Source organism: Geotrypetes seraphini, chromosome 10 (genome assembly GCF_902459505.1).
Source record: "Geotrypetes seraphini chromosome 10, aGeoSer1.1, whole genome shotgun sequence".
In the NCBI taxonomy this organism is placed as follows: Eukaryota; Metazoa; Chordata; class Amphibia; order Gymnophiona; family Dermophiidae; genus Geotrypetes; species Geotrypetes seraphini.
The window spans coordinates 100463399-100475597 of NC_047093.1; the positions used below are offsets into that span (position 1 = coordinate 100463399).

Consider the following 12199-nt stretch of genomic DNA (forward strand, 5'->3'; position numbering starts at 1 on the left):
ATTCTTGTTTTGTTTTGATTTATATTTTGTTATTATTATTACTAATCTGGAGAGGCATTTAAATACCTATGCAATATAAATGTGCATGAGTTGAGTCTCTTTCATTTGAAAGGAAACTGCAATGAGAGGGCATAGAATGAAGTTAAGAGGTGATAGACTCTAGAGTAATCTGAGGAAATACTTTTTTATGGAAAGGGTGATAGATGCATGGAACAGTCTCCCGGAAGAGGTGGTAGAAACAGAGACTGTGTCTGAATTCAAGAGAGAGAGATAATGATTACTGTGGATGGGCAAACTAGATGGTCCATTTGGCCTTTATCTGCTGTCATGTTTCTATGTTTCTAACATGGACAATCAAATATAGTGGTACAGAGTATATCAAATCAAAGATGGCATCGAGTCAATCAGAAGAAAAGAATCTAGAGACAAATGGAAAAATGGCAGAAGTAATAAGATTGGTCTAAGATTGTGAGGGATGATTGTAATTCAACTTGAGCTTAATGTTGGACACTCAGTGATCTGTGGGTATGTCAACTGAAGTTAGGCCTTGATCCGTTCATTCAGACCAGGATGGGATGGTGTGGGGAAATAAGGGCGATGAAGTGAGGAGTGAATGGATGAGATTAAGGTGGGATTTGCAAATTATTCTGTATGAGTGTGAGTTTGGTATGATTGGGATAGGGTTGGGGAATGGGGAGAGGTCAGGAGGTGATTGGGGTGTGGGTGAAAGATTGATGAAAGTGAAAGATAAGAATGAGATGAGAATTGTTGAAATGAGAATGTTATTTATTTGATTGAATATGACTTTTAAATATCAAAATTGTGTTTCATTAAATGTTCGCGGATTAAATTCACCAAGGAAACGTCAACTTTTCTTTAAAGAGGATGAATGTCTGCATATGTCAGTAGGGTTTGTTTAAGAGACACACTTGCTCCCAAGTTGTGAAAAACATTTTAACCATAAAAATTATTCTTTAATCTTTTTTGCCTCTAACAAAACTAAAACTAAATCAAATGGAGTTGCCATTCTCTTGACAAACTCACGCCTTCCTGAAGTGATAGATGTTGTTAGGGACAAGGAAGGAAGATTTATGTTATTAAAAGTGAAAATGGGAGGGAAGTTATATACTTTATTAAATATATATGACCCTAATTCTAATCAAGGGTTATTTTTTTTAAAGATTAATCCCCTCTTCTAATAAACTGCGCTAGCAGTTTTTAGTGCAGAGAGCAGCGTAGCTCCCAATGCTCATAGAATTCCTATGAACTATGATGTCCCAGCTAACCCTGTACAATCTGTTTAGTCACTATCAGTCTGAGAACATTCGGGCTCAAGATGTCACAAAGATTCCTATTGCGACCATAGGAAAATAAAATCTGCATGTGTTGAAAGCTCGGATGTACCCGCAAAATGATGATATGCCTACATATAACTTGTTCTGATATCCTGGACAACAGATTGAATGTAGACACAAATGGGATCATATCCTGCTGAGGCTGATTATCACAATATTCTAATAAAGTTTCCCTATGCTTATAAAAAGCCCTTCTTACAGTTCTCGATACAGCAAATGCTGGGTAACCTCTCTGGTCAGGGATTGGCTGCAAAATTCAGACTTGAATTGCGTCTGTACCGCAGGAACTGAGCAAATGGAATTGCAATAAAGAATTACGATCTGTCTTCTTGACATGTATGGTGGTATTGAAATGACCCTCCAGTAACTCCACTCTCTCATCCAAGAAAGATATCTTGATTCGATGGTATGTCATCTCAAACTTCAAAGATGAGTAGCATGAGTTGATATACTCTCTAAATAACAGAAGATCTTTGAGGGAATCCCAATTCACTTTCTTCCAGTATTGCAAAATTATTTCAGTGCAAAACAAACAGGAAAAGTTTCAAAAATACAATGAGTATTCTCAGGTAAGTAAAGTCCAGTACAAGAACAAAACTTTTCACATAGCCAACACAGTGTCTTAAGTGAAGCCAGCGAAAGAAAATCACTCTGCTCAGTTTAACTCCATTTGCTCTGGTAAAGTTTGTTTCTGTCAAAACTTTCTGAATGTCCATGGCCTCAAATCCCTCTGGTTCACACACTGCTGAAGTGGGAAGAACCTCTTCTACTTCTTCCATATCCCAGTTCATATTCCTGTAGTCTGGCTAGAGCGGAGAAAGCTCCTGCTCTTTCCCTGTCTTTCCTCCTGACGCTCCTTTAAGCCTCTCTTTAAGCCACTTTAAATGACTCCCCTTCAGCCTGGAGAGGGAGATGGGTCTAGACTCCCTAGCAGGTTGTGTAGGCTCCAGCTTCAATTCCATGCCATGTCTCAGCCTTAAAGGAACATGCAGTAATTTAGATCTTTTAATACTTTGGCTGGGTTGCAAGCAGGTTTGGGATAGTGTTACTGGGTGTCAGGTCAAAAGCGCGCCAGGATAAAGGCGCAAGCAGACAACTGAGCGCAGTGCGGAGGTGTGCGCCGAAGAAAAAGACTGTTTTTAGGGGCTACGATGAGAGGTGTGGGGGGGAACCCCCCCACTTTACTTTATACAGATTGCGCCGCGTTGTGGGGGCGTTGTGGGGGGTTTGGGGGTTGTAACCCCCCACATTTTACTGAAAACTTAACTTTTTCCCTGTTTTTAGGGAAAAAGTTACGTTTTCACTAAAATGTGGGGGGTTACAACCTCCCAAACCCCCCACAACGCCGCCGCAATCTGTATTAAGTAAAGTGGGGGGGGGGGCTCTCCAACAAAAACCCCCATTGCAGCCCCTAAAAACAGTCTTTTTCTTCGGCACGCGCCTCCGTTTTGCGCTCAGTTGTCGGCGCGCGCCTTTGTCTTCCGCATTACTGTCTATGAACCTACAGCCTGCCTGTGCTCTACCTGCCAATCTCCCTCCACTTCATCTTCACTGGTGCAAGGGAGGTCAGTGCTACATGCTGTGAAGGGATAACCTGGTCAGCTCTTCTGCACAGGATCTTACTATTCTTGGGACAAAGCCTGTGCAGGCACTGGGTTTGTCACAATATGGACCACTGTAATAGCGTTTTTTCTCCGTTGCGCATTTCACCTTAAGCTTGCTTTTCTCAGGTGAGCTTGACTCGGCTGCTGAGTAATGTTCTTTCTCTTCATCAAGTGACTCTTCTGAGTCAGACTGTGGTATCTCAAGCTGCACCTCAATGGCAGTCACTTCCTTCTGTTGCTGTAGCACTTTCAAGGCATTATCTAGCTCTGCCTTGTTGCATACTGTGGTGGCTTCTTCAACTTTTCTGCATACAGTGGCTCAGCATCTGCCTTGCATGCAGTGGCTTCTATCTCTTCTGCTGCTACATTTTCCTGTTGTTGTTCTTCTAGTTTTAGTTTCTTTGTCTCTATAGCTGCTTCTTGCTGGCTATAAAGAACCTTTGCTTTCGCAGCTTCTGCCTCCATTCGCAATTTAACAGACATGAAAACTGTGGCTGATCTCCTGGAGTGGCTTGTTGACTGCCCTGAGTGGTCTGTTCTGTGTAATATAGTAACATAGTAGATGACGGCAGATAAAGACCCGAATAGTCCATCTAGTCTGCCCAACCTGATTCAGTCTACTTCAATTCTTCTCTGCCAGGCTTAGCTCACAGCTTATGTGTTCTGGATGTTCTTCTGGTTCTGGAGCTTCTGGTGGAGTGTTTAGAACTGCCTGAGTATTGGGATTCAGTGTCTTTATCTGGGGTCTCTCTTGGCTGTTCTGTCTCTTTAGGGCATCCTTTACCATGGTCTGCTGTACCTGATCCATGACCCTTTGGCTCTCAGACTGGGCCATACTATCTTGAGTATGCTTTCTAGTCAAGTAAGCACAAAACTCTGTTGACATTCTTTCATAGTTTTGATAAGCAGCCTCTATTTGACTAACTGGGGCCTTCCCACTTGTGTGATATGCTACTCTGACCCACAGACTTTCTATTTCATGATGTATTTTTGCACTTCTAACTCATAGTTTTCCTGAGCCTTTTCAGTCAAAGTGTGTACCTTTATTTCTGTGCCAGTGCCCTTTTCACTGGCAAAGTGGGTATCTGCTGCTTTTTGGGCCATAATGCAGGAAAAATTACACCCCCCCTTTTTTTTTTTTTATCCCCAAACAGTTCTAAAGGGTACCTTCAGCTGAGTAGGGCTGGGATTGAAACAATGTTTTTTTTCTGCTAAGGGATGGGCTACTCTCTCCTTGCTTTATGAACCTCCAGACTTAGTGGGCAAATAGGGCTGCTTATAAAAAGCAGGCCTATCTTTGCCTGCTAAGCTATGGCCAGGTAAGTATGAATATCATCTTAACTGGCTATACATTAGCCAGTGTTGAAAAGCCTGGATATTCAGTGCCATTCACCAAAAATGGCCCGACACTGAATATTCGGGTTTTATGCTGATAGCAGGCAGTCAAAACACTGCCTACCACTGGCTGAATATCAGGCAGTTAGTCCCCCTTCTTAAATGGGAAATAAGCATTTATTACCTTACCATGCTCTTGTGCAACCCAAGACATGGCCAGACCATGCCCCCATGCAATTTGCAGTTGGGTGCCATTCAATTTGCACACACTTGAGTCTGGTATATATATACAGTGGTACCTTGGTTTGCGAGCATAATTCATTCTAGAAGCATGCTTGTAATCCAAAGTACTCGTATATCAAACCAAATTTCCCCATAGTAAATAATGGAAACTTCTATGACTCATTCCACATCCCAAAAACTTGTAGTAAGTAGAGGCAGAACAAAGCACAAGAAAAGTCCCCACATTGGTTTGAATTACTTTCGCTACAGTGCTACTGCCACAAACAAAGTTGGAGGAGCACAAGGGCAGACAGCTCGAGGAAGGAAAGGAGAGGCAGGCTGAGAAATAGCAAGAGGGAAAAAGGAAAGAGGCAGGATGTGAATAGAAAACAAGCCAAGTCACAGCTTAAGAGGCCCGGTCTCACCTTTGGCTCCCTCCTCTCCAGCAACTTGTCTCTTTGCTCTAAACCCGTTCCTGGGCTTCCATTCCCATAAACTGTGCTCGTTTGACTTGAAGTGAAGGCTATGGGGTGCTATACTTGCTATGAGCGCCGTGCTGCCACGTGATCACGTACGCGTGCGTTATATATAGACATGCACAACGATGCTGAGCGCGGCACAGGCATGCACAACATAAGTGCTCCTCGACGTTGTGCGTGCTTACATGTGACACGCGCAATCGCGCTCATTTACTGAGGCAACGCTCGTTTTGTGAGTCAAAGTTTGCTGGAGTGTTTTGCAAAAAGCGTTACTTGCAAACCGAAGTTTGACTGTATCTCAATTTTTTTTAAATGGAAACAAGAAAAATGTTTATGTGCTGGTTTATGCACATCTCAAACGCAAATAGCCCTTCTAAAATGACTGCCTTAGCATCCATGTACAGTAGGTGGTTTTTTTCATGTCTTCAGTTTCTGGCTTCTTTTGTCAATAATTCAGAATTCTGATCTTACTTTCTCTTCTTTGTATACTTACACAGGGATGGAATATGCTGGGAAATTAAACAAGAATATAACCAGGACAGAATGTTGGGACGATTCCTCCTAACAGGTTTGTGAACAGATACACTCCTAGACACCATCTCTGTAATTGGTTGAATATCTCAATATCAGATAGCTGCCTCCCATATCACCTCTGCAGCTTCTCCTGTCCTCTTAGTTGCTGTGGGTCTGAGAAATACAAGAGATGATATGGGAAGAAAAATGGAAAGCTGCTCAATGCTGAGGAAGTTACAAGATCCAACAGAAAGCCCATGAGTGAAAGAGTAAAAGCTACAGATCAAGACTGAAGGATGTATGTGGGGATCTCTTTATTGGTATAACAGGGTGTGTGTGTGTGAGGGGAGGGATTCTTTATACTGGAATAACAAGGTATGTTTGTGTGGGGGTCTCTACACTGAAATAACAGGATGTGTATTGGGGGATCTCTTTATTGGAATAACAGAGTGTGTGTCTACTGGAACAGGGGCCCCTCATAGATCAAGAGTAAAGGTGCTGTGGCAGAACTGTGACCTGTAGTATCAGCTGAATCAGCACAGCAGGTCAGGACTGTGGGGTGCATGGGTGGATGCTTCTATACTTTAATAATAGGGAATGCTTTAGGTTGGCTGAAGATGGGAGCTGGGAGTATTGGGAGGGACCTCAGGAGAAATACTGCTGCATGTCAGGACTGAGAAGCACTACCATCATGCCATTATTATATTCAACCAATATAATATTCCCAACTTCCATAAACATTCCTAAACCTATAAACCCCTAAATTGGATTAGGCCCTCCAGTTGACATATAGGGCAGCTTCAAGATGAATCTTTGGGAGACATCATTATTAAATGGAAGCTCAGTTACATGGCCCCTCTCTGCACCCTAGACCCTATGTGATCCTCTTTCTTTCTCTTCCCTTTGGCCTGCAGAAATAAAGTGGCACTTCATGCCATGCCTATCTTCATTACTGGCAAGGCTCAGTCTGTTAGTCTGAATACTTGGTGCCACGATGTCCTGCAAGGTTATGGGGCTCTGCACATTCAGATTACTAGACTAGGATTGACCAGGCAGAGCACCAAATTGTCCTCTTGTGAACTGGGAGGAAGAAGGGAAGGAGAGAGGGTGAAAGGTAATTTTTTCAAGTGGCCTGCTAACATGGAATCTCTTGGAAATGCTGCTGAGACATTGATGTCTGGTACAGTAATCCTGCCTTTCTCTTCCAGCACGGGGCTATGGCCGCAAGCTAAATATGGTAGTAGCCAACACTGACTACAGCAGCTATGCCATCCTATATTACCAGAAGCAGAAGATGGTTTCTATCAAGCTCTATGGTAGGTAGACAGATGATTTACCCCATAAACAATGTCTTAGTTAAGTTATTCTGTGTTCTTTTGATATCATCCAGGAGAAGATTTCATGATATACGCCTTCATCTTTTCTTCCTCTGCTTTCAAGCAGCATGGCAAGGTTCATCAATTATTTTCTTTCACTGCTGCTTTAGAATACATTTATCTATTTGTTTGTTCCTGTATTCTGTACTGGTTCTTAATTAGCAGCATTTCAGAGAACCTATGTGTCTATAAAATACTAAGGGCCCAATATTCAGTCCTTGGCGGTAAGTAGCTTGTATCTGTGGCTTGTTTGGCTTCCAGCATTGAAAATCTGGGTTTGTTTTGTTTATTTATATCCTGCCCTTACCCAGGGCTGGTTACAAAATTACATACAAAATCAACAATAAATACACAAACAATACAAGACACTATTAACAGCACAATGCAAAAATACAAACAATAAAATACATAGGTGACCAGCATCTTACTGTCATCATCTCTTCCTTATCTGCAGCCACCTAGAAATTAACCAGGCACTGATTGATTCAGATCAGTTAACTCAGTAGATAAAATTGGGTCTTTCCTTGCAGGTTGAATATCATTGCTAATTAGCTAAGTCACAGCTCTGCTAAAACTCCACCCCTAACCACCCTTAACCTGAGCCTGCAGAGGAAGCTCCAAACAGTTGAGTGGCAGGGGAAGCCCTGAAGCCAGCAGCTTTGGGAAGTCCTGTTGGCTCAGATGATCGGGAATTCTCCTGCAGCGATTACATCAGTCAGCAAAGAGAGTAGTAGCGGTGGGCAAAAGAACTCTCACCAGTTGGCAGGAGAAATGCCCACTCTCTCCTGTCTGAGGACACCCCCGACACCCCCCACACTCAAAATTGGCAAGAGGGATGCCCACTCCCTCCTGCCTGAAAACACATCCAACACCCCCTACACCTGAAATTGGCAGGAGGGATGCCACTCCCTCCTGCCTGAGGATACCCCCCGACACCCCCCCCGACCCACTACACCCCTATAACTCCCTCCTGCTAGCATCCTGCCTTTTCAAAATGGCGGGTCTTCCCCTTCCAGGTGCATCCTGGGATACATTGGGATCGGCTAAGGCCCTGATAGGCTCGGGTACTTAAGACACCTCCCCTAAGGCCCTGAGGTGCCTGAGCAAATCAGGGCCTTAGGACCCTCCCAGTGGATCCCAGGATGCACCAGGAAGGGGAAGGCCTGCCATTTTGAAGAGGTGGGCCTGCTGTCAAGAGAGAGTGGATATCCCTCCTGCCCAACTTTTCAACAAAAAGGTACAGGGGGTATGAGGGCATGGGGGGCCTGGACCTGTGTGAGGAGGGAGTAAGCATTCTTCTTGCCCAACCCTTCAACAAAAAGGGAGTGTGTGGCGCAGTGGTTGGATCTACAGCCTCAGCACCCTGGGGTTGTGGGTTCAAACCCCGCGCTGCTCCTTGTGACCCTGGGCAAGTCACTCAGTCCTCCATAGCCCCAGGTACATTAGCTAGATTGTGAGCCCACCGGGACAGAGAGGGAAAATGCTTGAGTACCTGATTGTAAAACCGCTTAGATAACCTTGATAGGCGGTATATAAAATCCTAATAAACTTGAAACTTGAAAAGGTGTGGGGGCGAGGTGGGGGGTGTTTCACAGGGGTGTTAAAAGGGATGGAACAGTTTCCTTATGAAGAGAAGTTAAACATGTTAGGTTTCTTCAACTTGGAGAAAAGATAACAGAGAGAGGATATCATAGCAAGGCTGGTGCAATGGTATTAGGCACCCTAGACAAACCTTTAGATTTATACTTTCTCCATATTCAATTAACTGAGGTCCCTAGATCCCCACTCTAAGATTTTGATAAAATAAAATGAACAATCATGTTCATCCTAACATCCACCTTCCACAGAAGAATTCTTGTAAATCTCATAACTAGATATCATACTTTTAAATATTAAACTTGGCTGTCGTTATAGATATGGGTGTATAATGAAGACAGTTTCCAAAAGTTATTTACCCATGTAAATTACCCACTAGACCTACAGATAAAAGAATGTGCTGAGAGTTCTTTGCTTTTGTTTGGCTGGCAGGATCTATAGTTTTACTTTGACTGCTGCCGGTCTATACTGCTTCTCAGAAGCTGCTCCCCTAGGTGAACTAATCGGTAGCAGATTTTAAATGAATTTAAGAAACTACTTTTTCAGTTAACATATACAGTAATTAAACTACACATAGTAACATAGTAGATGACGGCAGATAAAGACCCGAATGGTCCATCCAGTCTGCCCAACCTGATTCAATTAAAAAATTTTTATTTTTTTTTTATTTTTTTTCTTCTTAGCTATTTCTGGGCAAGAATCCAAAGCTTTACCCGGTACTGTGCTTGGGTTCCAACTGCCGAAATCTCTGTTAAGACTTACTCCAGCCCATCTACACCCTCCCAGCCATTGAAGCCCTCCTCAGCCCATCCTCCACCAAACGGCCATACACAGACACAGACCGTGCAAGTCTGCCCAGTACTGGCCTAGTTCAATATTTAATATTATTTTCTGATTCTAAATCTTCTGTGTTCATCCCACGCTTCTTTGAACTCAGTCACAGTTTTACTCTCCACCGCCTCTCTCGGGAGCGCATTCCAGGCATCCACTACCCTCTCCGTAAAGTAGAATTTCCTAACATTGCCCCTGAATCTACCACCCCTCAACCTCAAATTATGTCCTCTGGTTTTACCATTTTCCTTTTTCTGGAAAAGATTTTGTTCTACGTTAATACCCTTCAAGTATTTGAACGTCTGAATCATATCTCCCCTGTCTCTCCTTTCCTCTAGGGCAGGGGTGTCCAATGTCGGTCCTCGAGGGCCGCAATCCAGTCGGGTTTTCAGGATTTCCCCAATAAATATGCATGAGATCTGTGTGCATGCACTGCTTTCAATGCATATTCATTGAAGAAATCCTGAAAACCCGACTGACTGGATTGCGGCCCTCGAGGACCGACATTGGACACCCCTGCTCTAGGGTATACATATTCAGGGCTTCGAGTCTCTCCTCATACGTCTTCTGGCGCAAGCCTCCTATCATTTTCGTCGCCCTCCTCTGGACCGCCTCAAGTCTTCTTGCGTCTTTCGCCCGATACGGTCTCCAAAACTGAACACAATACTCCAAGTGGGGCCTTACCAATGACCTGTACAGGGGCATCAACACCTTCTTCCTTCTACTGACTACGCCTCGCTTTATACAGCCCAGCATCCTTCTGGCAGCAGCCACTGCCTTGTCACACTGTTTTCTCGCCTTTAGATCTTCGGACACTATAACCCCAAGGTCCCTCTTCCCGTCCGTGCATATCAGCTTCTCTCCTCCCAGCATATACGGTTCCTTCCTATTATTAATCCCCAAATGCATTATTCTGCATTTCTTTGCATTGAATTTTAGTTGCCAGACATTAGACCATTCCTCTAACTTTTGCAGATCCTTTTTCATATTTTCCACTCCCTCTTCGGTGTCTACTCTATTACAAATCTTGGTATCATCTGCAAAAAGGCACACTTTTCCTTCTAACCCTTCAGCAATGTCACTCACAAACATATTGAACAGGATTGGCCCCAGCACCGAACCCTGAGGGACTCCACTAGTCACCTTTCCTTCCTTCGAGCGATTTCCATTAACCACCACCCTCTGGAGTCTGTCTGACAGCCAGTTTCTGACCCAGTTCACCACTTTGGGTCCTAACTTCAGCCCTTCAAGTTTGTTCAACAGCCTCCTATGAGGAACTGTATCAAAGGCTTTGCTGAAATCCAAGTAAATTACATCTAGCATATGTCCTCGATCCAGCTCTCTGGTCACCCAATCAAAAAATTCAATCAGGTTCGTTTGGCACGATTTACCTTTTGTAAAGCCATGTTGCCTCGGATCCTGTAACCCATTAGATTCAAGGAAGTACACTATCCTTTCTTTCAGCAACACTTCCATTATTTTTCCAACAACTGAGTGAGGCTCACCGGTCTGTAGTTTCCTGCTTCATCTCTCTGACCACTTTTATGAATAGGGACCACATCCGCTCTCCTCCAATCCCCAGGAATCACTCCAGTCTCCAGAGATTTGTTGAACAAGTCTTTAATAGGACTCGCCAGAACCTCTCTGAGCTCCTTAGTATCCTGGGATGGAACCCGTCTGGTCCCATCGCTTTGTCCACCTTCAGTTTTTCAAGTTGCTCATAAACATCCTCCTCCGTGAACGGCGCAGAATCTACCCAATTTTCTCGTGTAACTTTGCCAGACAATCTCGGTCCTTCTCCAGAATTTTCTTCTGTGAACACAGAACAGAAGTATTTGTTTAGCACATTTGCTTTCTCCTCATCACTCTCCACATATTGGTTCCCAGCATCTTTTAGCCTAGCAATTCCATTTTTTATCTTCCTCCTTTCACTAATATATCTGAAAAAATTTTTATCTCCCTTTTTTACATTTTTAGCCTTTTGTTCTTCCGCCTGTGCCTTCGCCAAACGTATCTCTCTCTTGGCTTCTTTCAGTTTCACCCTGTAGTCCTTTCTGCTCTCCTCTTCATGGGTTTTTTTATATTTCATGAACGCCAACTCTTTCACCTTTATTTTCTCAGCCACTAGGTTGGAGAACCATATCGGCTTCCTTTTTCTCTTGTTTTTATTGATTTTCTTTACATAAAGGTCCGTAGCCATTTTTATCGCTCCTTTCAGCTTAGACCACTGTCTTTCCACTTCTCTTATGTCCTCCCATCCTAACAGCTCTTTCTTCAGGTACTTTCCCATTGCATTAAAGTCCGTACGTTTGAAATCTAGGACTTTAAGTATCGTGCGGCCGCTCTCCACTTTAGCCGTTATATCAAACCAAACCGTTTGATGATCGCTACTTCCCAGGTGAGCACCCACTCGAACATTAGAGATACACAGTTTTTAGACAACATAGTTAAAGCTAGTGATATTGCTGGATTTTAGAAAGGTTTGAACAAGCTTCTACTGTTGAGCAATAGGATCTTCTAGATACTGCTCATCAAGTTACAAAATAAATATAAAATACAAATCTCTGAAAATCAGCATCCCTCAGCATTCATTATCTAATTGCATTTTCTAATGCCTTCTACCTCACTCCCAACTCTGCAAACTTAGGGCTCCTTTTATCAAGCTGCGGTAGGGGTTTAATGCGTGGAATACCGCGATTAAACCGCCTGCCGCACTAGTCGCTAATGCCTCCATTGACGAGGCGTTAGTTTTTTGGCTTGCCGTGGGGGTTAGCGCATGATGAAATGTCCGACGCACTAACCCTGCTAGCGAGGCTTGATAAAAGGAGCCCTTAGAGGCAATCTCCTGAATGCTTATATTCTCATTAATAGTTCTTCTATGTAATGAT

The 12199-nt window shown here is 43.5% G+C and overlaps 1 protein-coding gene across 1 annotated transcript in view; it reads left to right on the forward strand.

Annotated features, from left to right (window-relative positions):
- The window catches only part of C8G (complement C8 gamma chain), a 74666-nt gene that overhangs the window by 15826 nt on the left and 46641 nt on the right, over positions 1 to 12199 (forward strand). Inside the window, exons 3-4 of the mRNA XM_033960204.1 lie at positions 5493 to 5563; positions 6717 to 6824. Of these exons, the coding sequence (XP_033816095.1) occupies positions 5493 to 5563; positions 6717 to 6824 (179 nt within the window). The remainder of the gene's footprint in view (positions 1 to 5492; positions 5564 to 6716; positions 6825 to 12199) is intronic.